The 25,993-nt window shown below is 42.3% G+C and overlaps 1 protein-coding gene across 2 annotated transcripts in view; it reads left to right on the top strand.

The window, feature by feature from the left end:
* Positions 1-23,266, top strand: part of F2R (coagulation factor II thrombin receptor) — a 91,908-nt gene extending 68,642 nt beyond the window's left edge. For both annotated transcript variants that reach the window (XM_069223573.1, XM_069223583.1), the window contains one exon: positions 18,033-23,266. In XM_069223573.1, the coding sequence (XP_069079674.1) occupies positions 18,033-19,231 (1,199 nt within the window). In that variant the 3' untranslated portion in view covers positions 19,232-23,266. The remainder of the gene's footprint in view (positions 1-18,032) is intronic.
* The last annotated feature ends 2,727 nt before the right edge of the window (positions 23,267-25,993 follow it).

Here is a 25,993-nt window from a genome sequence, read left to right as displayed (position 1 = left end):
GGGGAAAAGGGGCATAGAGGCATGCACGACACAGACGGTATAATGGAAACACGGCCACGAAGTGAATGGCCTCTTGTCGGCTAGTCCCTGATACTTTTGTTTTTTTGGCTTGTTTGGTTTTGGTATGTGTGTTTATTTTATCACTTTATACAACGGTAAAAACCCATGAAAAGAAAAGCACTTCTGGAGAGCACAGAAAATAAAAGAAAACCCTAACTAACACTAGTGAATGGATTAAACAAAGTGAGGAGAGACGCATACTAAAACCACTACCTCTTAAACTAAACCAGCTTCACTATGACCACAAAAAGGGGGTGAAAAAAAAAGGTGTGAAACACGAATACATCACAAGGAAGGTGAAAACACAAGCGTAGAGAAGAAGAGATATTAAACGAACAAAACAATTCACTTATCTGATATGGGCATTATATAATTTCTTTTTCTCCTTTTCTCTCTCTCTGACTTGATGGGAGTTTTTTTTTCGTGGAGCCACAACAACTTCCCTGGGAAGAAAAGAAAAGAAGACACATTAACAAAGAAGAAAGGGCTACGAGAAGAGCAAAATAGACTTATAAAGAATAATACACTGAGGACTTTCATGAAAATAGACTTATGGGATACTTGACCACTGTTTAAGAGAAATTAAAAAAAAAACGTACATTACCTAGTGTTCACCATAAACTGGTGTAGAGTCCTATGTAGAAGTCCACTCACAAGAGCTTGAATAACTTACATATTACCTACCTGTCACAGTCCCGATCATACACGCCCCCCAGGTAGGTAATCCCAATGTTGTCCCACTGCTCAAAGCCCCACAGTTGGGACACCTATCACAACCATGTGCCCTGCCATAAGAGCATCAGCTTAGTAAGGCATCAGTCCCACCCCTTTAGTCATAGGGCCTCCCTCCATCACTGTACCGCCACCCACGTGCAGTCAGGGGTGGCCTGTGGGATTAGACCACCATATAGCAAGCCCAATAGGCCATGAAATCCCAGGTACTAGAACTCTCGACAATAAGCCGGGTCCTCCCACCCACCAGTGAACCAGTCATTGATTGGTACTAAAAGAGCTGCCAGGTAATATATGTAGCGGTCTGGTATCCCCAGTCCACCCTCGTAGGGAGAAAAGATCCATTTTGTTGCCCTCCCTCCCAGATCAAGGAGGTTGGGTTGGAGGTGAGGGACAGGAACCAGGTACGAGGCATTGAATATGGGAGGTTTGTCAGAACCTACAGATAGCGAGGGAGACAGATCATCTTGAAGAAGACATTGCGACCTAATGGGTTCAGCGGCAGGCGGCGCCAGCAGTTCAGGTCCCCAACCAGAGCCTGAGTTAGGGGCTGAAAGATTAGTTGCCAATCCAGATCTTGGAGCGGGGATAGGAGAATTCCCAAGTATTTTAATGTGTTCCGTGGGGTATCCAGACACTGCCCACTGCACTTCCTCGTACCTCCACTAGTAGCTACTTCCTGGGATTCCGTCACGGCCCAAGCCCTCGCCGTATAGTGTCAAGAGCTCAAGACAACGGGGTCTGGAGCTCTAGAGCTCCCCGTAAGAACACCAGGATGTTATCAGTGTATAGGGACACACAGTCCTCATGACAGATTACCCCATCTCCAGCCGCTGATGAGTGGGTCACAACGTAAAAGCAAGCCAGTGGCTGAATGGCCAGAGCAAATAGCAGAGAGGAGAGGGGGCATCCCTGATGCATCCCACATCGAATCGGAAAGGGGTCTGACATAATGCCATTAACCCACCTTTATTCTTTTTAAGTGGGGCATTAATGTGTGCCTTAATGATGGGCACAAGGACTGGCTATATCAGTTTAATGACATTTGAGTAGAATGGGAATTTTCACCCATTTTGTATACTGCTCCTGCTTGTATCTACCTTTCTTAAAGATTATATGGTAATGAATATCTTATATGACCTGATATGTATGTTTAGCACACTTGGGGTCCCTTAGTGGTTGTCTCCCTCTCATGGGATTGTGTGTATATATTCTTGGTTCCCAGACAAAAAAAAAGTAGGAAAAGTATGTGTGGAGCTGTCTGTTTATTCTACTTTTGGAGTTAATAATCACTACCAAGATTAAGCCAGAGAGCAGCGCCAAACTTTTTTCTAGGCAACATCCTGTTCCCGGCGTGCAAAGTTCTCCATAGCACATAAGTCTGCACAGGATGAAAAGGATTCAATCTGCAAATGCACATTTGTTTGAACTAGAGATGATCCCTTCCCTTTCACACCCTTGGAAGGAGATGTATTCCAGTCTTTGCTGCAGTCAATTTCTAACACTTTGAATGGTGGAAAGGGAAGGATTAGAACTTGGCAACACACGCTAATGTACAAGTCTTTGGGTGTTCCAAAACGTCCTAGTTAAACCACAGCTTTAATCGCTCACACGTTTAGTGGGATTTATGACTGTGGATGGTGGTACAGATCTCCACTCACTTAAATGAGTTTACGCTTGCCAGGAATCCAATTGTGAACTTCTGGCAGGCATAAAAAAGGTACATTTGGTTGTGAATGTGTTTTTATCACTACATTTCCCTTTGTGAATAGACCCGGTTCTTTTGTCTTACAATGGTCCTATTTATTTGGCTTCGGGGACGCTCAGAGCCATTTACCAAACAAAATAATTTAAACACAGAGCATGCACTATTGTCTCATGGGGCTGATGATGTCACTATTAGACATTCATTTTGCATACATTTCTAATGTTGTTAATAAAATTTGCTTGAATTTTGTATACTTCTGAGCTCTTCGTAATTACGATTGATAAAATCAACTCCGATTAATATGTTTCTACAATCTCATCGGACACAGCAATGTTCTTAAGAGTCCTGTGACTAAGCCTCCTGCATAAAAAAACTAATATTTTAAAATTAAAAAAGAAATGCATTTTGCACATAACTTCCCCTTGATGATTTTTTAAGAGGTGTTGGTACCAGAAAGCAATTTCCCTGAGGATAATTTTCTGCACTGGAAGATAAGATGCCCAAGACCCATTTGGTTGTTTAGTGACCCCTTCAAATCACATGTACACAGGGACTTAAGCAAAGCCTTCTTAATGTTTCATCCTATATGAACGTTGCCACTAGATCTGTGTCGGACACTTGGCAGGGTATTAGAGCATCAGATTATCCCTTGACTGCCAGATCTACGAACTTCCAAAAATAAACTTCAGTCAACTTTTTGGGTTTGACATGACACACTTCAAATAAGCTGTTTCACTCCACTACAGCTCTGAGCAACACTTATTATTTGGTATTCCCACATCCTAAAGACCCTTTGCCTACTTTTCCTTATTGGACAGGTGTTAATTATATTCTATTTATTTTTATGAACTAGCTTTCATGTAATTTCATTTGCATTGTGTTGCCTTCTCAGATTTTATTGTTCTGTTTATTGCCCGAATGGAGCCTTCAGACTTTTCAAAGTGCATGTTTCTGTCTCCCTGTAACCTGTTCCTAGTGTGTTTGTCTACATCAGAAAGCTATGATGGTTGTGAGACAGCCTTTTAGGAGAGGGTCAAAGAAATAGTTGACAGAGCTGTCACCTTCTAGGTAGAACATCAATCTTGCATTAATAGAAACATCTTTGATGCATTTGTGGGTAGAAATCATTGATGAATGACATTGCAACACCCACATAAGAGAGAGACATTTTACCCTTTCCTGTTTGTATATGTGGGTGTATGTATGTGTGGGTGTATGTATATATATATATATACACACACACACACACACACACACACAGTAGAGGTTGTGAAAAAGGTGTCTCTTATATGGGCGCTGCAATGTAATGCATCAATGATTTCTAACCACTTTTAAATTATAAAGTGTTGAAATAACACAAAACCTACAGTTTTAAAAACAATCAAACAGTGATTCACCAGTTATAGTTTACTGAGCTAACTATAAATTACTCCCCTGCCATGTATTGCTTATGACTTCATGACATTTTAAATTACATCACTGATGAAATCAGTTAGAACGCTGTAGTTACTGACTGTACATGTGTGGGTTGATGGAAAGTAAATACCATAATCCTGGGAGAGCAGTGTAATTGTGGATTTTAACGTGAACTTATTTTTTTTATCAAAGTTGAACCCCTACCCTCCCACCCTCTTCCCTGGCATTTGTCCACGTTTCTACTGCATATACATAACTTTACTTGTTCTGTTACTCCAAGTTTCGCGTAAATAGCATTGCTTTTTAGTTGTTTCGCAAGGTGCCCTTCCTCTGTGCACACTTTCTAAAGTTACAGATTTGTGGCCTTCAGAATAAGGCTAAGTTCCTTTATGAGGTTATAGAACTACAAGGTGACTTACAGTATCTTTATCATGTAGGGAAAGGGGGTACATTATCCCTCATAAAACATGGTCACACCTTCACCTTTCTCTCAAACCACTTATATCCTTGGTACATAGCTATTTGATATAAAAAAGAGAGCATGTTTGCAAGTATGAAGATTAAAAATAGCACCCCTAATGCAACATTAATCACATCAAACAAACTGTGAGGTAGCTGTTGCAAGAAAATATTAGAATCAGTTTCATATCGGTCAGACACAGACTTTGTGCGGAGGGAGTCTTCTAACAGCTGGGTAGTCTCCTCCCTGGAGTACCTATAAAAGCCACATAGACAGTGATCAGGCAAAGGTACAAAAGTCTGGCCTCCTAAAGGGCTCTTCACCCACTGAACAGTAGAGACTGCAGACCCGCCCTTCACCCCTATCATCTACCAGGTGGCTGTGCTAGTAGAGTAAGAGTTAGCAGCAGCCCCTATCAGCAAAAGGATGCACTTGAATTTCTGCAGGAACCCTGTCTTATCTGCACCCAGAGTGTCGAGGTTTCCTCACTCTCGATTCAGAAATGTCAGCAGCGCACTTCCACTGTCCGGGGAAACAACCTCACCCTCCTCTTGAGCACATGGACATAGAATTCAGAGGCTTACATTATTTTGCTTCACTTATACATAAAATGCATGTGCCACACTGGTCACATACACAAACATGCACTTGGAATGTTAGCACTCGGTACTTTTCCTTGTCTGCTGCTGATCTGCTATGTTGTAGAAACAACCTGGAGTGGTATTAGGTAAAAAACAAGTTATAAATCTGAGTCTGCACTAGCAAGATGCTTTCGGCCAGTGCCAAATAACTATTTTCTTAGTGACACTCAGCCTTTAATACAGAAATGTGAAAAAGGATCATTAAATGAGACTTTTCCCAAAAGAAAGTGTCTGTGCCACCTTTCCCTTTTGCAGTGTACAGACCCTGTACTAAGCATGGGATGCTGCAGACTATTTTTAAAAGGGCTGCCCTCGTCTTGGTATATAGCAGGCTCGAGCTATTGATGTTTGCATGATCTGTACGCTCTGACTTGCATGTTTGAGGCACGGTTCACGATCTATAATGTTGTTTATTTCTACAGCTTACATCCTCAGTTTACTTGCTATCTCAGAAAGTCTTCTCCCACTGTACTCCTAAAACCCAGCATGAAAATCGACCTTGAGTGACTTCTGATGGCTTCCTGTCCTTTCTTCAAGGTGACCCTCTCCCTACATTCTGTCCACCTTCTATTTCTGAGTATAGCCTACTCTCCTTCTCATGCCAGTCTGCCTCAATCTCTTTTATTGTAGTTCTGCAAATGACTTGCACCTCGTTTAATAGATCACAACTTCTCCTGCTTTAAAACCCCATCCGTGCAACTTAACAATACCTAGTCTCCGCCAGCCTATTTACCACACCATTCATTTGCCGGATATCACATAGCCCCCTCGATGATCATTCTGAACTGGTATTCATTTTCATGTACCACAAAAACTGGAGTGAAAAAATCGTTTTTGTCTTTTCTTGTGACCGCATGACTGAACCCAATAACCAACAAAACAACTTCATCAACCATTAACTTTGGATTCCGGATTAGTGTGCTAATTTCAGTAAAGCAATTCAATACGATATGTAAATGCAAATACAATACTATATGTTAATTATGCCAAATAAATTATTTGCAAGCTTACAAGATATAGGGCCTGATTACAACCTCAGCGGATGGGATACACTGTCACAAATGTGACGGATATCCTGCCTGCCGTTTTGCAAGTTCCATAGGATATAATGAAACTTGTAATACGGCGAATGGGATATCCGCTTCGTTTGTGACTAAGTATTCCATCCACCAAGGTCGTAATCAGGCCCATAGTGTGGCAATACCACCATTACATGTAGAGTGCACAATTAACAAAACCAATAGTGTAGCCCAGCTCCCCAAACATTTTTATATTATTACATCTTGTGTTACCAATTTGCCTTGTGCAGATTTGGAGATCTCTAAAGCGCTGTCTGATAAAGTTAAAAACTGAGGCTGTTTTTATCAAATCAATACATTCAATAAACGCGAAGCACGTTCGGCTCCACAAGTAAGACAGAGCAGGATTAACTTTCAAACATATAAGGTTTAATTGTTCACTAAGCAAGAAGGCAACTAACGTTAGTCATTTTAAAATGCAGGCCTATGTTAGATAAGGTCAGTGTAAACGTGAATAAACTTGAATTTAACTCTTCAATTAACGTCAGCTTATTTGTTTAATTTCAATTTAATGTAAACACTTTCTATACAAAATGCCCTTTCACTTGTTAGCCTGCTTTTAGAGCGTCGCCATAATATTTCTCTAGGAGCTAAATCTTGAAGGCTGCCAAATCCCTATTTAGCTGTCGTTTTCCACAATACAGCTGCCCTGACTTTTCTCCCCAGACTTTTTTACAAGGCTAGAAAGCGCGATCTGAATGTATCACTTAGAGTATAAGTAACTTTACCACAAGAATGTCTAAGTATGTTTGTTATTCTTTCAGATAGACGACACTGGAATGCGATAACAATCTAAATAACCCGAGTACAAAATTACTGTTTCCATTTTAGTGCCTCGTGCAGAGAATAGTATAGTCATTAACACGCATACGGCTAGTCAAACAACTCCCTGTCCCAACCAGTACATATGCAGCCAATCAACTTGCAGGCAGAGTTCCCAACTAACACACAACGCAACCAGCCACTTGAAATCCAACAACTCTCAGCCAGCACTTTCACTGCCAGCCACTTGAAATCCAACACAACTCCCAGCCAGCACTTTCACGGTCAGTCACTTGAAATCCAACACAACTCCCAGCCAGCACTTTCACTGCCAGCCACTTGAAATCCAACAACTCTCAGCCAGCACTTTCACGGCCAGTCACTTGAAATCATCCCACTCCCAGCCAGCACTTTCACGGTCAATCACTTGAAATCATCCCACTCCCAGCCAGCACTTTCACGGTCAGTCACTTGAAATCCAACACAACTCCCAGCCAGCACTTTCACTGCCAGCCACTTGAAATCCAACAACTCTCAGCCAGCACTTTCACGGCCAGTCACTTGAAATCATCCCACTCCCAGCCAGCACTTTCACGGTCAATCACTTGAAATCATCCCACTCCCAGCCAGCACTTTCACGGCCAGTCACTTGAAATCCAGCACAACTCCCAGCCAGCACTTTCACGGCCAGTCACTTGAAATCATCCCACTCCCAGCCAGCACTTTCACGGTCAATCACTTGAAATCATCCCACTCCCAGCCAGCACTTTTACGGCCAGTCACTTGAAATCATCCCACTCCCAGCCAGCACTTTCACGGCCAGTCACTTGAAATCCAGCACAACTCCCAGCCAGCACTTTCACTGCCAGCCACTTGAAATCCAACAACTCTCAGCCAGCACTTTCACGGCCAGTCACTTGAAATCATCCCACTCCCAGCCAGCACTTTCACGGTCAATCACTTGAAATCATCCCACTCCCAGCCAGCACTTTCACGGCCAGTCACTTGAAATCCAGCACAACTCCCAGCCAGCACTTTCATGGCCAGTCACTTGAAATCATCCCACTCCCAGCCAGCACTTTCACGGTCAATCACTTGAAATCATCCCACTCCCAGCCAGCACTTTTACGGCCAGTCACTTGAAATCATCCCACTCCCAGCCAGCACTTTCACGGCCAGTCACTTGAAATCCAACAACTCTCAGCCAGCACTTTCACGGCCAGTCACTTGAAATCATCCCACTCGCAGCCAACACATACACCACAAGCCACTTGAAACCAACCCACTCCTGGCCTTTTATTTCTGTTGCTGTCTGTAACGAGTCACCAGTCATGTGCCATGCTACTCTGTGTATCCACACAAAAAAGTTATTACCTATTTTGACATGCACAGTGTTGCTATAGGATAGTTCATAAACTAGGAAGCCCTTGACTTTCCTACTAGGTATGTGTGTCTCCTTTTATGTTGCTTCCTCCCGCCGGTGCTGCTTGCCACCACAGATTATTTCTAAGGAGCAGCTCCCACGGCAGGGTAGAACTGCCGCCTAGGTCCATGCCATTTTGCCACCATGTTTCCAATTTTTGCCTCTTGTTCGACAGCTGAATGCATTCTGAGAAGTTGTAATTTGGCTTGCTTCCATTAATTCAATTAGAAAAACGAAACTGTTATCACTGATTGGGAAAGTGAAATCCCAACTTCTACCCAAGATGTCCTGCTTCATGGAGTGAAGTGACAACACTAGGGTAGGGTTACCGGAGGAGGTGGAGCTGGCATCTGAGGGGTAGTGTGTGCACCGTCACTCATTCCTGCTCTGACAGCTTTGGTTTATTGGGTTCTGGGTTTACTTCAGGCCCGATAATTCACTTTTGGGTGACTTGACCATACTGCTTTGTAAATTGGTCTTCCTTTTATGGTTCATATTTGCCCAGGAGCACTAATAATAACTTGGTTTTATCTACAGCATTGTGAGGTTTATAAATAAAGAATGTCTCAGTTAAGCTCAGTGGTAATGAGAAGAGTGAAAGTCTGGGTTGTCCTGAGTGAATGAAACTGTAACCTGCGGGTTACATGTCCCTCTGAGGCGCATTTACCGAGTTAAGTCATTTCCTTCTCTCCACCACTTCGGGCCAGGCACATTGATATGTGACGTCATCAATAGAACAGAACCATCTTTTGAAGCTCGGTGCCGGGTTCTGTTCATCCTCCACCGGCTCCATAGTAGTGCCCCTGGTACAGGCCTGAAATAGAGATACCACCACAAGCAGTGCTCATGCAGCTTCCTCCAAGAGTGTCATTTTCACCGCAGCACCTTCCACCAGAGGAGTTACCACCATCATGCTAGGTGCTTAAGAAGGGGTTTGACACGTAATCCACTACTCAACCCTAAATCAGGCCTTTTATATTTCCCATGAGCTATGAACTTGAAAGATCCCCCTTCCTACATGTACCTTACATCTGTATGATGAGGGAGGGTGTGTAGTGTTTGGACAGTTCGTCTGCTGTGCAGTGTTTTGTACGGATTCAGTGATTTCAAGTGAGTGGCAGAACTGTCAGTGCAGTCGTGGTTTGGGTTAAAAGCTTAAGAAGGCAGAGACTTTTCTATTAAATGTCATATAGTAAACCACAGTGGCGTTCGAGGGTTCCAAAATTATTATGTGCTGTACGATAAAGATGGGCACATTCCATTCATTGAGGCAAACCCACACTCACCCCAGATCTCACAGTTGACAAAGGAGGAAATCGGAAGCAGAGACAGGCAATTAACACGAACGTTTTATCAATACGTGCGAATAAACTACAAACAATCCTCCCGGGGGTCTGACGCAATCCCCCTTGAGAAAAGACAGGTTGTCATGAAACACACAGAGACTCAGCTTCCAAGATCGCATTTGTCTTCCACTCTCCCTCTGGGCGCCTTCTTCACACTTGAAAGAAAACCTTTGCCTTGCAGAATGATTCTGCGGTTCTGGATCGCTTGAAGTGTAATCCTTTATGTGTTGCGCGTGTGGCGTTTTCATTGTTTTTTTATTTTAAGTTTACCATCGTGGAGGGTTTGATGAGGGAGTGAGTTTGGCCATCCCTTCACTTTCATCCATCCCTAAGGTTTTCAGTTGGAGCCGTCTCCTTTCTTACAAACTACAGTAACAATGCAATCGCCTTTCGGTCACCTGAGAGGGCGAAGGTGAGCACCAGCCTTCTCTTACAGTATCCTGCAGACGCGCAGCCCCCTCTAGCGGTTCAAATACACCTGATGAACGAGCCCTTTGATGGGAACACTGGTTTAGACCCAAATTAGTTGAGTTTTTAGAGCAGGACACGAAGGACACCGAGACAAGGCTTTGGAGCTCAGCTGCAGCATCGCATGATTTCTGTAGGCCACGGGAGATGTATAGATGCATCCCATCCCATCCTATGTCAAAGGCCACCAGGCTTCCACATAACAAACAAAACAACTCTGGCACAAGCAGTCAACATGCTGTGGGGACAATTTTGTAGACAATGCTTGCTGCCGGCAATGGCTGTCTCATGATAAAGGTTTCGTTACTACCAAACAATGAATCAGTTACCCAACCCTAAACCCCCAATTATAAGACATATGTCTGACCAAATTTGAGGTTTTTCCCCTCGCAGATTTTTGACAAAATGCCTTGGGAGATGGGCGTTTGATGATGCCAGAGAGATGTTATACCCAATTTGACCAGCAATCGCGTCAACTACTCAGTATCATAGTCCATCATTTACGGTGTTTTTTTTTTTTTTAACGGAAGTCATTCATTTATGATGAATAGCGCAATAAAATACATTTCATTATCAGAATGGGAAAGGGTAAGTAGGCTGTGTGCTTAAAATTTAGACTTAAAGGTTCTGACTATGGGCCAGCAAAAAGTAAAATTGCTCTTGAAGATCCTTAGAAAAAGGTTGTGACTTTCTGGGAGGTGTGACAGGTTCCTAGCGGTACTCTTGGCTGGACATCTCTTGACAGGCTCAAGCAACTACTAGGTAGAATTCTGAGATGCTGCTCGTCTATTGCTGTCTTTGGAGAGTGATATTGAACTGAAGATGGCATAGATTAATTGAAACCTCGATGCATTAAACTCCAGTAAAGAATTGGATGGCTGTTGCATTGATGCCAACACAGGTCTACCAACCCCAGTAGGTTAGAATGGGTTATGGAAGCCTCTGCTCCAGTGTCCATGGCATGGAAGAAAATAACAAGCTTTGTGTTTGATTTGTAAATTACTGTTCTGGATGGTAGTAACAAGCGATGTACTGCTTTATTTATAGTTACAACAAATGTCAGATCGTTTTTCCGTCTCCTCGTTGCCCACTACAGATTTGTTCCCAACACGGAGGTTGGATTCCTTCCCTCTCAGTAGGTCATTGACGGTCTTGTCCGAGCAGTGTAGCTTGCGCATACCCTCCCCACACACACACACACCGTCATTAACGGTGCCTGTCATGCATGATTGAGACACACATCTGCCACAAGCCTCTTTCTGGAGTAGTTATTGCCCTTGATCGAGGCGCGGTCTGATAAAGCACCCATCGGACATTGACTTTCATTGTAATGTAAACAAAGGTACACTGTTCCACGTGTTCTCTAACGACCTAGGGGACCTAAAATCTCAGGAGCAAGAGCCCTCAAGCATCACAATGGATGAATGGCATCATCATCGGGAAATGCTCCTTGCCAGGCCGGCACTGCAACGCCTGACGGGCTCCCCGAAAGGGGGGCTCTAAGCCATACTGCTCTGATAGTCACTGGTGGGTTCAAACTATACCTGCATTCAGGCACCAGCGCACGTAGGAGAGAACAGGAAAAAAATAATATACTTAAAATTGGTTATTCATCTCACAATACACATCATAATTTTAATCAGTACACAAGGATGAAGACCAAGATTAAAACCAGAAGGAAAGTAACAAATTGAGTTATGATGCTCAATTACTCTCAAAGAGCAGCAAACCACAGAGGACTATAACTGTTATAGTGCCTCTAAACCAGGGTCGACATGTTGAGCGTCTTACGGTCCAACCGGATCCATTGACGCTTCATCAGGACCAATAACAAAAGATTTAATCAGCTCTTCTCCAAATAAAGAAAACATCTTAATAGCATTCAGACCAGAATGGATTTGTCCCGGGACGCAGCACCTCTCAGGATCTTTTGCGCCTCTTTCAGGTGCAAGATCAGGCCCAGGGGACGTTTCCCATTTGCTGTGTGCCTGGTCCTGGATCTGCAGAAGGCATTTGACTCTCTGGACTTGCGATACCTGTTCCAGGCCCTGACATGAATGGGTACTGGCAAGCATCTCCTCGCATACACCAGACTATTCTACAATAAGCCTCTCTCACTTATTCGGCTTTGGCGCCAAATATAAACCATGTTCCAAGTTGTGTGTGGGACCCGGCAAGGCGGCCCCCTGGCACCTTTGCTCTTCATGATGGAACAGTGTCCATGTTCCATCAGGAAGGGGGACACTGGGGTATTCCTCTAGAAGATTGGACATATGCAGTATTGTTATATGCTGACATCCTTTCACTGTTTATCAGAGATGCTAGAATGGATCCTATTTTTATGCAAGAGGCATTTCAGGCTTACGCTCTTATATTTGACCTCACAGGCAATTGGGGCAATTCCTCTGCCTATCCACCCCACTCTGATTTCCCCCCTGATGGATATCACCGTAGAAAGGACACTTCTTACTTGCCAGACCTCTGCGGTGCGTTTTTTGGGAATCATATCCACCAATCCCCACCTGATCTCTTTGAGATCAGGTGGGGATTGGTGGCCTGGTGGCACTGAGACCCTCTGTGGCTTTCTGGAAAAAGCTACCTCTTGCTACTACAGGAAAATTCGCTCTGTCCAAAATGGTAATACTACCATGCCTCTTGTATTACTTTGGCAACCTCCTAGTAGCCCTTCCAATATTTTCTTTTGAGATCTTGACTCACTGCTTACCGAACTCATATAGGGTAGTGGTCACCGTAGGATAGTGCTGAAGAAATTCCAGTTACCTACCGGAGAGGGAGGGCTAGAAGCCACCCTTCTTTGAGGCATACTTCCTGGCAGCGAAGCTACAATGGTTTACCAGCTGACCAGCTGACTAGCTGACCAGCCAACCACAATCTTGAGGAGACATGCCACCACTCCCACCCCATCCCCAACCCCAACTTGCCATCTCCGCTGTTGCTTCCGGTGATGGCCGCACACTCATTACAAGGCAAAGTTGCCCATAAATTAATTGCCCAAGTCCTCCTCCTTATCTGACAAGTTCTTCCATATGCCCCGGGTTCTCACTGCATGGCCTCCTGTGCTACCCATGCACGTCAACAGCTTCCATTCTCCTTATCTGGCGGGAGCACTCGCTGACCACAGTTGGCGACTTGTTTTCAGTTGGCCATCTCCTCTCCTTTGAACAACTCCAAGCGGACCATGGCCTCCCGGCTGGGCAGTTTCCCATCTGTTGCCACTTACACTTGGTGTATTGAGTCTAGGCATATTTCCATGTTTCTCAAAACAGTGATTCTTGCTACATCATTGTATTCAAGCACCTTGTAAAACCCTAATAAAAATGTTTAGTAAAACATTAATACAATAAATGTGTGTGTATATATATGTGTGTGTATATGTATGTCCCAAAGGAACAGAGGTACGGACACTCACAGGAATGCACAGTATTCTTGTTTATTCTTCATAATTCACCTTCAGCAATAAAAAACAGTCAGGTTTCCGCTACTGTCTCTGTCAATGTCAGTTAACCCGGCACCGTTAAGCCCCTTTAAAAAAGTATAATTCATCAACATCGAAACTAGGTGATCATGCTGAAATCTACAAGGAGATGTTTAGTCGCCGTCTTGGAGTTACCAAACAGTTTCACCATTCAAACAAAAATTAATCCCCATAAATCCCTGAATGGGCTTAATCATAATATTATATTCCGGCTGTGAGTAAATAAAGGGTGACATACCAACATTTCAGTTCATCAAAGAACAACCGTTTAGCAGTCCATAACATAATTACCCTTTTAGAACACCCAAGATAGACTTGTTTTTCACACCAGCCAAACATATCATGTCAAAAGGCAGAAAAGAAAACACGCCAACCCCTGCATTGTTGAAAACGCCCATACCACCTTGTATGGGCTTAGATTTATAAATCCCAAGGTGATAGTGAAACAGTCATGCCTCACTGTAAGGGCCAACATACAGAAAACAGACAATATTATACAGCTACAAATAATCCAATAACGATATATTCTGCGTCCTGTGGACTATAGCCATACAAGCTCAACTACATTGGTGTTCAAATATGGCTACTTTCTCACATATCTCGGTCAAACCAAGATAGTTCAAATAACGAAAATAGTGAAAATGATAAACAAGAAAATAATAAAAGTAAATAAAAAAAGTAGTAAGCTATAAATCAAATCCCAGAGTCCCCCAATGTGGACCCTGTTAGTGTAAAAAATCCTGCGGGACCAGAACTGTTACATCTTATCCAACAAGTACCCAAAGCTCCTCTTCCATGTTGAGGTTCTTTGGAATCTTGGTCTGTAATTCTATTTTGTATTTCGATTCCATTTGTCTGGAAGTCAAAACTGGGTAGTTATAGTTAGGTCTGCTTTTCCATGGAAACAACGTTTTTTTGTTTACTAATAACTTTGGTTCCATTTCATGAAACTTTACCAAAAAAAAACTCATCCAACTCTATTCCTTCCTGGAAGTTTCGGAATGATCCTACAAGCAGGGGCTGAAAAAAAGGGGACCCAAAACCAAATTTCCCCAGGCATTTTCAATAGAGTTTTTTAGACAGTGCTACTGCAAAAACTGCTGAACAGAATTACATTAAATTTGGCTGGAAGCTATATCTTGGTCTTTGGTGTAAATCAGTTTTGTAGTTTATGAAAAAATAAGGTACAAGAATATTTGTGTATCTGGACGATTCTGTTCAGAGAACTCTCATTACAGTCCCTTGAACAGCAAATTAAAGAATAGAGCATTCGGATTGGCTCAGGGTACTTTTTTTCCCCCATGGCCATCTTGCGCCCCCCGGAGTTAGACTCCTGTGGCAGAGAGTGCTCTGATTGGCTGCCAGCAACATGAAGATACGTGTTGCTGGCAGCTATTACAGGACTCTGGGACGTTGTCCCCTGTCCTGCAGTTAAAAAAAACAACAACAAAAAAGTGAAGAGGGCAGGGTAGGTAACCTGCCCCCCTAGCACTGTGGTTGGGTCCCAGAGGGATTTCCCAAGCCCAAAACATTTTTAGAAATTGATTGTTTTTGCCTCAATTCAGAAGGATCGAGTAACTATAACCCATGCTCTAAGCTAAATATATTGTGCGTCTTTGCCATGCACTGCTAATTACCTCCCATATTATATCACTGCTGACATATTTGATAATATCACTGCACCATTTGCAATAAAATTATTGATGAGAAAACTGTTCATGGCGGTGGCAAAAGTTATAGTTTCCTTATGGCCCGAGTTATAGTTACTTGAGATAACTATATCTGGTGAATTTCAGTGTGATTTGTGAGTTCAGAACATTACTTTGTCGTTGAAATTTTCACCTAACTGTAACACTACTTTAACCTTTGTTTTTTTCCAGTGAAAATATGTATAACGTCCATTTTACCTTACCTTAATTTGTGTTCTTAAGTTGTCCTCTGATGTAGTGACTGCCAATATTCTTGAACATCTGATGTAATGCCCGCGCTGTTTATATCTGCACTGGATCTGCAAAGTTCACACTCAGTTTGCACACTTACTATTCAAAAAGGGGGGATGTGCCAATGCCCCTATAATTGTCAGTGATTTGGGAGAAGGAATTTGTTCCCCAATAAAATTATTTTAATGTTCTAGAATAAACAATTGATAGAAAATGATCTAATGCCCTTTTTACTGATGCTTACTCTGCAAAACTCTGTTCTTCGAATAATGACAACAAACAAGTTTCTATTATCCGCTATCCATGAAACTTTGCTCATTAATAATTTGAAACAGCACAGATTAAATACTATATATATATTTTAGCAATCTGGATTAGCACACTGCAAGGAACAAACACACTAAATGAGCATTCTCTCTTAAACAATGTATTCACTTTTTATTGGTTAGCAGACGTAACTCGAGAAGTGGAATACCTAGAAGAGAAAAGTCATAATAATCATGCCTGGTACAGTGTAGGAGAGGGTTGATATCACAACCATGCTGTAAAATCTAGTCTCCCAGCCAAAACCCTATGCCCTGGTATGTGTGCATAACTGAACAGGCCCATATAGGTAGCCTCCAAAAAGCCGATAGAGGACCTGGGTGGAATAGAATATACTGTTGATTTTCCATCCTGGGTCTACCAGCTGCTATATAGAGCTACAGTTAGCGCTCTCTTGAAGTTACTAGGACAAGAATGTTGGCAGGTGGCTGGACTTGTATTCAGAAGTACTTAATTGCTGCTATCGTCAACTGACCGCTGTACAGTTCTGTAAAACTACTGATACAATTCCTGTTTTCCTTACTGCTCAATCCAGGTAGTACATGACAACTTCTTTGAGTACTTCCATGTAAATACTGCATTCCAACTGTTACTCAGCCACCCAATGAAGTCCACAGTGAAGGTTAGAGTACCTTTTTCCGGCACACTGCAGGTTTGTGCGGTGACAGCCGCCAGCATCTTTATTTTTGCAGTTGTTGCATTTTCTGTTTTAGAAACAAGGCCTCAAGTGAGCAGTCGGTTACCCTGCTCCCTTCAAGGCCTGCCGAGTGCATGTTCAGTGCTTGTAATGTCTACTGACATACTCTTCACTTTTCCTTGGATCCTGAACCTAACCATTGTGATTTTGTGTCCCTTTTTAGAGTCAACCTCATTTGTTAGGAACTACTGCTTTAGCTGGCACATACATTTCCATGGGAATGACAAAAACATTACACTGTACCTGGAACTCTGTTCATTCAGCACCTGGGGTGCGGTGGGTACAGGAGAACAGAACAGTTCAGGAGTTAAGATGTTCTATTGTACACAGTAGTTGAATTTGAGTACTTTTCACAAAATATTCCAGACTGAATCATTTACTAATATTCCATGAGGGCTGTAATATTGGGGATTGAGTTGGTTGATGCCCCATTGATAGCACCTTCTCAAGTCCCTTGGAACATTTTCTAGGCTCTAGAGCAAAGGTTTTCAAATTAGGGGGCTATTCTTCCTGGAGGGCGAATTGATCGCAGGGGGCGCCAGGTACTGGCCGATGGGAGCGTCATGCTGAAAAAGTTGCTTTGTGTTTAGTGGAAGAAAAGAAAGGCAATGAGTCATGAGCAGCCTCTTTTGACATAACAATCTTGGTTGGGAGTAAGTGCCAAAAGGGGGGTGGGGGAGCTCAAAGTAATCCAGCAAGCCCCCTCCCCCACCATTGCTGATAAAAGATTACATTGTGGATACTTTTACACTTTAGGAACACCAGGCTGCCCATAGCTCCTTAAGATTAATGTATTTTATTGCATTTTCAAAAAGAATAATTGGGCTTAACAGCACTATATGAATTGTTAAGAACTGCCAGTTTTATAGAGTAATTGGAAAAAATATGGGGAAGAGTTGTTTGAAAGTCTGAGGTTGTTGCGTTTTATTTGACTAAGACTAATCTTAATATACGTCTTCTAGAAAGTCTTGCCTTCCCATTGTTTGTCTTTTCTCACTCCCTCTCTCTTCTGCTCTTTTCTACAGTGCCCTTACTTCCTCCTATGACATGCTCTCGTTATTTTTCCTTCCCTTCCACAATTGCCTGATTTGTGTCCTATCAAACACTCCCCCGCATCTCTTCCTTCATTGGGTCGCTTCTGGGTCACTCACCATCATGTTGTCTTTGAATCGAGCACCCTTTCTTACTCATCTGTGTTCACACAGTACACATCTCCCTTCCTCTCTCAGGCACCCTTTTTAATTTCATTCCCTTCCCTTTCTTGACGTTTAACAGTGCTCTTAGAACAGGCAGAGGACTAACTGAAATGTATTGCATAATGAAGATGTGTATGTTAATAGTCTAAAGTAGGGCCAGTGCGTGGCCTGCACAGTATTCGTGTCTCGTGTATATTGTACGGTATGTGCACTACCATTGATATTTCCAACTACTTCTTTTCAATCTCCTCTGAAGTTCTTTTCATTTTCTTGTATTTCTGTAGGTTCCCGGGTGTTGAACAACACCATTATAAGAACCTTCTACAACTATTACAAGCATGAACAAGATGAAATCATTCCAATTTCAGACATCGATGGTGAAAATGATTCAGATGACGGATCAGGACTTCAGATTTCACCTTTCCCTCGCATTGTTGAGATTAAAACTGAGAAAGAAAAAATGATCTCAGAAGAGGCAAAAGGCTATCTGACCAGTCCTTGGCTGACTCTGTTTGTTCCCTCGGTGTACACGGCGGTGTTCTGCATCAGCCTCCCTCTCAACGTCCTGGCAGTTCTTATGTTCTTATTCAAAATGAAGGTTAAAAAGCCTGCTGTGGTGTACATGTTGAATCTGGCGTCCGCTGATGTCCTTTTTACAAGTGTGCTTCCTTTCAAGGCGGTCTACCACTTCTCTGGCAATGACTGGGGGTTTGGGCCAGGACTGTGCCGCTGCGTCACCGCGGCCTTCTACTGCAATATGTACTGCTCGGTCCTGCTGATGATGTGCATAAGCATTGACCGCTTCCTGGCGGTGGTCTATCCCATGCAGTCCCTCTCATGGCGCACTCGAGGCCGCGCCTCCCTCATGTGTATACTGGTTTGGATTTTGTCTGCTGCAAGCACTATCCCTCTCCTTGCCACCGAGCAAACTGCCAAGGTGCCAGATTTGGGTATAACCACCTGTCATGATGTTTTAGATCTTGCTGACCTCAAAAACTTTTATATGTACTATTTTGCTGTCCTCTGCTCGGTTCTCTTTCTTTTGCCTTTGGTAATCACATTGGTCTGTTATGTAGGTATTCTCCGATGTCTTAGCACTGTTAGCATTGAAAATAGTGCAAAGAAGACAAGGGCCTTGATTTTGGCTCTGGCCGTCTTATGTGTTTTCATTATCTGCTTTGGACCTACCAATGTCATTATGCTGATCCATTACGTACGTTATTCCACTGGCTCCAGCGAGGTGATGTACTTTGCCTACATCCTTTGTGTTTGCATCAGCAGCGTGAGCTGCTGCATTGACCCCATTGTGTATTACTACGCTTCCTCCCAGTGTCAGAGACACCTCTGCAATCTCTTGTGCTGCAGGAAGTCCTCCGACACAGGTAGCAGTGGCAGCACTGGTCCACTGATGATCCGGCCTAGCAGAAGGGACACCTCCTCTACCAATGCCAACAGCAGCATCTACAGAAAGTTGTTGACCTGAATAGCTTAACCATACACACCACTCTTATTTGACCATGAGCATATCTGAATGCCAGTTGTCAGCTACATCACATAGCAAATTATAATTAAACTTCTGTTAAAGTTCTATTACAGTAGCATAAGAGTTAATAGCTGTCTATGGCTCCTAGGATGTAATGACAATAAACGCATCCACCATTCTCTGGGCCTCAGGGCCTTATGAAACAGACACTCCGTTAATACAAGGAGAATGCTGTTAAAAATGTAAGCTTTTTTTTTTTTACTTGAGAGAGCTAAATCTAGCGTAGTCGGGTTTGCCAGTCTATGCTGAATAATCTGATTCGTTACTGCACCTGACAACCAAGAATACTCCTGGGTTCTTGGTTCCTAGGTTATCAAAATATAATGTAAAGCTCCCAACCTGGCAGGACAAGTGCCTTGTTCTCAAATGTGCCGATGTAAGCAAGACTTTCCATTGAAATTAGATGGACCAAATAACAATGTATGTACAGTTGCAGGAGCATGATGTCCGCAGTTTGGATTGTTAACGCAAAAGTTCTCTCTCTGTTTGCCTCTCTTGACACCTTCCACATTCCTAGTGTGGCCTGTCAAACACGAACATTGCATCCCTTGAGATGTTGTGTAGTTGGCGACAGAAGTGCACTATTCAAAAATTCTCAGACACTCCAAGCTAGAATTTTATTTACTAGGGAACTAATAATGAACCAATGGTAGCTTCTTTTTTAGAATTTGCCTGCACACGCGCTTCCGTGCTGCTTGTGAAATCTATTGTTAATAAAAAAAAAACTTAAAAGGAGCTTAGAACCAGCCCCTTACTTACCTGAACTTACCAATGGCTTACTCCAACGTTGCTGTGATTTACGTGCTTCTGTCTGGCCAGCACGTCCTCTGCACATCACTTCCTGTTGTCTTCTTCGTCGATCTTGCCATTGAGTTGCTTCTGGACCATGTACTCCTTCCGTTCACTTCCCATTGGACACTGGCCAGTGTACTTCCTCTGGCTACAATGCTGAAGGTACTTTTTTTTTTCTTTCTGCATGCCGTCTTCTATCTTTTGCTGATATTTTATTTCCTCGCTGCTTTCTTCTCCGTCTTCTTTCTTTGTTGCCGCCTTCTTTTTCCTTTCTTCGTTGTCTTCCTTTTTCTTTCTGCATGCAAACTTTTTTCTTTCTGCTTGCCGTCTTCCTTCTTTTCTGCGGTCTTCTTTCTTCTTTACCGCATGCTGTCTTCTGTCTTCATTCTTCTTCAGCTCATGCTGTCTTCTGTCTTTTCTTCTTTGCCTCATGCTGTCTTCTTTCTTCTTTACCGCATGCTACCGTCTGTCTTCTTTCTTCGCTGTCTTCTTACCAGCATGCTGTCTTCTGTCTTCTTTCTTCGCTGTCTTCTTTCTTCATCACATGCCGTCTTCTTTCTTCGCTGTCTTCTTTCTTCTTTATCGCATGCCGTCTTCCTTCTTCGCTATCTTTTCTTCTTTACTGCATTCTGTCCTCTGTCTTTTTTTCTCTGTCGTCTTTACCACATGCCGTCTTCGGCCTTCTTTCTTCTTTACCACATGACGCCTTTTTTCTTCTTTCTTTGCTGTCTTCTTTCTTCGCTGTCTTCTTTCTTCTTTGTTGCATGCCCTCATGCCTATAGGTTTTACCTTTGTTATTCTTTCCACCTAACTGGATTACAAATATTAGAAACATTTTATAATACTGTTTCTTTTAAATTTGATAAACTATTAATGGTTTATCAAATTTTAAACAAAGATTATTTAAAAAAAAATCTAATATTTTAGAATTCAGTTAGATAGAAATAAAACAAAGGCGAAACTGACTGGTGTTGCCAATACTTATTCTAATAAAAGGTTGAAGAAGTTAAATGCTAGGGTCTCTTCAAAGTCAAAGAGACATTTTCACAAAACATGTAGGGCTTTTTGTCTAGCCCAACTCCATTTACCTTAAGTGACGAGATGCCACGAGTACTGCAGCCACAGAAGGAATTAAATACAGAAACTATCTTATTTTGGGAATAAGGAAGCCTGAAATAATAATACATATATATATAAATATGTATGCTGCTGCATACAAAACATTTTTTTTATTTTACATTTTTCAGTTTCTTGGGCGCCTTTACCGTTGATCTGGTTCATTTTAGATTTGCTCACCAAAAGTAATTATTAATCTAACAATTCTTCAACCAAATTCCACAACTGATTACATAATAAATCCTTTTTCAGGCTACACACAAATAATATCTAGCGTTTCAATATACCCCGGTCCCTTCTTCGGAACTTTGTATATTATAAACTGCAAAACACAAACATTGTACATTTTCCTTGGCCATATGAAAATCACATGTGAGAATCACAAGTGCAAGTAATGTGGTGATCTTATTTCAACTCAATATAAAAGCATACCTCACACTTCGATGAACATTTTTTTAGTTATGGTATATTCAGATAAATACATGCATCTAGTGGCTTCCTGTAATGTTGCGGTCACCTTTAATCAGTGTTGTGTACTATTCTTCTCTTACACATAAACCACCACATTTAGGAGAACTCAGTCGCTTTAAAAAAAATAATAAATGTACCCTCCTTCAGTCTGAGCAGTTTTGTGGTTTTTGTGGCTCCAAATCTACAAAAAAGTGAAGATTTGTTTGAGTGTCACTATATCTAACTTGGTAAATTTTCTGTCCAAATGCACCCCTTTACAGTTCTCTACCTTAACCTTTTTATCTTTGACCCTCCTAATAATAATTAAAGGACACACATTCCCCTGTGGAGAAAAGTGCACCGCCTATAAACATAAGGAAGTTTGGGGATTTTTTTGCACTCCGCGTACACAATTACTGCAAGTATATTTTTTACCTTTATTAGGAATATAAATGAAAATGAAAAATCAGTTGGAAATGCTAGGGTTCAGGCAAAGTTACACATTCATGGGTGTCTACATTTCTAGTGGTTACTGCACCCCCTACCCCCCCCATCTCTCTTCCCGGACAAACCGCGTTCTCACCTGAACACTAAATTTAGAACATTGCCATAGTGACACATTTCTTGCTATTGTACGTGTACTTTGCCGTATTCAAATTCTACTGATCCTAGTTCTGTGAATGAGAACATGGCATTGCAAACATAAATGTATTTGTTGCACATACACCTGGCATGTAGATGCACACAAATATTTGAAAATCGGGCATTTAGTGATTGAATATAGCCCTGCTTATATAGAAACCTAAGGTGCATTTCTATGTAGAATATCGGCAGCTTATTCTTTTTCAAATTATAATCATGTTAGTAATCTAGTTTTTGGAAGCAGAGTAACACTTTTCACTCAGTCGCCCTGATGTCCTGAACTTACTTTTGATTCTAATAGTCTGATTTGAGGAGCAAAATTAAAGTTCCTTTGCAGTTCCTAAAAGTTACAGAACTAATATGCATTCTTCTGCCTGACAGCCATATACTCTACACCATTGGCTTCCCAGACATCAATCATGAGCTCAGAGCAGTAGCTCTCAGAGAGCAGTAGAATCTCAGTCTCTGACTGTGGTACGCTTTCTGTCCAGGCTATTAGTGTTGTCACAGTCCGTGCGTCAGTGGGCATTATTATATGGCACACTGCTTGAATAAGGTAACACTTCCGTCACTCAGTCAATTTGGAATTCCGTCTGTTTTTTTTTTTTTTTATCTAGTGTTTGAGTTCATCTCCTTCCACTTGTTAGATCTATGGACCCTCATCAAACATGCATTTGAAATTGTGCTCTTAAAATGTATGCAAAATTATTTTTACCATTTTTACTTGTGCAAAGTAGGCTTAAGAAAAGCAGTTATTTTTGTACTATTTAATAAAACCGTTTGTTTACAGATGATATTGTTTAATGTATGTACACGTGATAAAGTATTTTCTGTAATGGGTTACTGATGCGGAACTTTGAATTGCATTTGTCTTGGATCACAATATTGCGGCTTCCAAATGGTAGAATACAAAGTAGGCACACTCCTTATCGGATTATTCTTTAGCTTTAATAAAGGCGACACGTTTATATAAAAGTGTGAGTTTGTATGCTTTATATACTTCCCACTCTGCAGCCCAGTAACTGCCAGTCTTTAACGGGGTGTCTCATATCTGTGTGCATGGTCAAGCGGCAGTGTCATTTCAAAATGCACTTATATTTCTTTTCATCTGGATAGATTTTCTGTCTTTTTATAGCTTTAGAAAATGTTTGAGCATTCTGTTTTTCAGCACAGTGACATTATGGCGTAAAAGTGCAACTGCAGTTCCTTGGCATTTGAGGCAATGTGACATCACTGTGATCAACCAGCTTCTTCACAAGGAAGTTGAAAAGGAACATGTTCTGCTGATTTCTACATAAAAACATTGCTTGAAAAAACAGCAGAAATAACATTTTCAGGTTCCATCAACTCTCCCACCGACTCCTGCGTTCCTTGATAGTTTTATACTCAGACCGGCTGGCACTTAACACTTAAGATTCGTAGACCCAGGACTAGAAGACCCTGCAGTGTAGGGCTAAACAGCCCCTTCATATCAGGCTCAGCTAAAGCATACAGCAAGCTCATGAATGGAATCCTTGAGTGAATCACTGCCGTTGGCAATCACTCTGGGCCACATTCCAGTACATCGTTTTTTGCCCACTATGCCAATATAGGCTAAGACCTGCCATGTGCAAATCAGTCTTGGTCCTGCTCTAATAGGAGGAGTCCAGCCAAACTGCCAGGTCACGTCCACTCCAGACAGGAACACAATCAACCTCAGACTGGTTTAGGCCTACTTGGGTCTCATCTGAGAACTATACCTTGATTCTTGTGGCTCAGTGACCAAAGGATCGGCATCTGAGCATATATGTCAGGCTTCGGTTATCAATTGCTACACTCAACAAGGTGACAGAATAAATGGTTATATTAATCTCAGCCACAGATGATTGGTGTTTTTCACCCACTGTGCCCCTCTATACAGAGTCCTGCTAAATGGAAATTACTGTGACGTCCTGTGACATGGTCAGAATGGGATCCGCGTCTGGGCACACCCATCACACTTACGATGTCCGCTGCAACAAACACTAAGGTTATGGATGGGCTGCAGAAATTAATCTCAGCCACTGGCTATTGCTTTGGGGAGGGGCACATTCCGGTTAATTATTTTTTGCTCTTAGTGAAGAGTTCTGGATTTTCCTCCAGGTCAGCAGGGGTTGGATTTCTAACCCATGAGTGCAAGGACTTAGTTCAAAGCACTACGATGAGGAAGAAATGCCATTTGAACAACCATAACTCAACACCACTCACTTAGCATTCCTGTGAGAGAGGGGTTTTCTAGGTACCTTTAGGTGTACAGTGGTAATTTAAACCATCTTTCATTAATGGGTTACACACTAGATCATTAGAAATTGAATATGTAATTCAAAATATTTATTTGAAAATTCCTAAATCTTTTGCACCCAGTGGTAACATCAAAGAATATAAAAACTAGAAGCAGCTAAGCGTTTCATGACCAGTGAAAACAGGGAAAAAATTTAACATCATTATCACCATTTGTAGTCCTAACACCCTCGCTGTGCTATCTCCAAGTGCTCTGCTATTTCTAGCAGAATAAATAATAAGCCTATTTTTCGAGTTTCAGAGGTAGTGCACATGCCTGGGACAGCAAGATTTGTCATCTGTCTGAAATAGCTTGCCTGCTACTTAGAGTACAAGGGCAAGGAGATTGTGTCTGTTCTAGAACACAATCCTGTCACCAGTCAGTAAAAGCAAAATACTTTGCAGAGTCCCACAGGAGCTTTCTTCGGTTAAGGTGGAATCTGCTGCCGCACCAATTATGGTCTTTGCCATGGGTGAAGTTTTCTCTCTAAAACAATGGCAATTTCTGGGGTTTATATTGGGTATCAACCTCTGCTTTTTATGATTTCAGAATCAAATAGGGATTTTAAGATACTAAGGCCCTCATTACAACCCTGTTGGTAAATGCTGCCTACCACCGTGCTGACGGCCAGCAACATACCGTTAGCGTGGCGGTAATCCACCACGGGTATTATGACCCACACATAGAAATCCGCCACTATATATACACCCACAGAAGTCCACCAGACCAAAGGTCAGTGATAAACTGGCGATAGCAAAACCCACACTGTTACGCCAACAGGAATACGCCCACAGTATCACGACCCACGAATCAACGCGGTGGTCATTCAACCGCGGTAAACCATAGGCGGTACACACTGCTGCGCTCAAAATACCCACACGCTTACAAAACTACACCACATTGGACAATTCAAACTAAATACACCTGACACATATACACACACCACACCCACACCAATATAAAACACACACCCACAATACCCACAACCCCTTACAGTGAAAAAAGAGACCAAGCACAGAGAGACAAGCAAGGAGCACCCACTCAATCAGAGGCACAAATCACCTTCACCCACACACCATTCACGCACATCACAGCATACACCACAACACATCACCCCACACATCCCAACACATATCACTCACACCACATCCATGGCACCCCAAAGACACCCCAGGTTTTCTGAGGAGGAGCTACGGGTAATGCTGGAGGAAATAATCCGGGTAGAGCCACAGCTATTCAGATCACAGGTGTGGCAGACATCCATTGCAAGGAAGATGGAGCTATGGTAGAGGGGTCAACGCCATGGGACTGCACCCAAGAACCAGGGATGACATCAGGAAGTGGTGGAACGACCTACGGGGGAAGGTGCGTTCCGTGGTATCAAGACACCAGATTGCTGTACA

The sequence above is a fragment of the Pleurodeles waltl genome, chromosome 1_1 (assembly GCF_031143425.1).
Source record: "Pleurodeles waltl isolate 20211129_DDA chromosome 1_1, aPleWal1.hap1.20221129, whole genome shotgun sequence".
Classification (NCBI taxonomy): Eukaryota; Metazoa; Chordata; class Amphibia; order Caudata; family Salamandridae; genus Pleurodeles; species Pleurodeles waltl.
The sequence above is the reverse complement of the archived record's forward strand: the minus strand, read 5'-3'. Positions and strand labels throughout refer to the sequence as shown.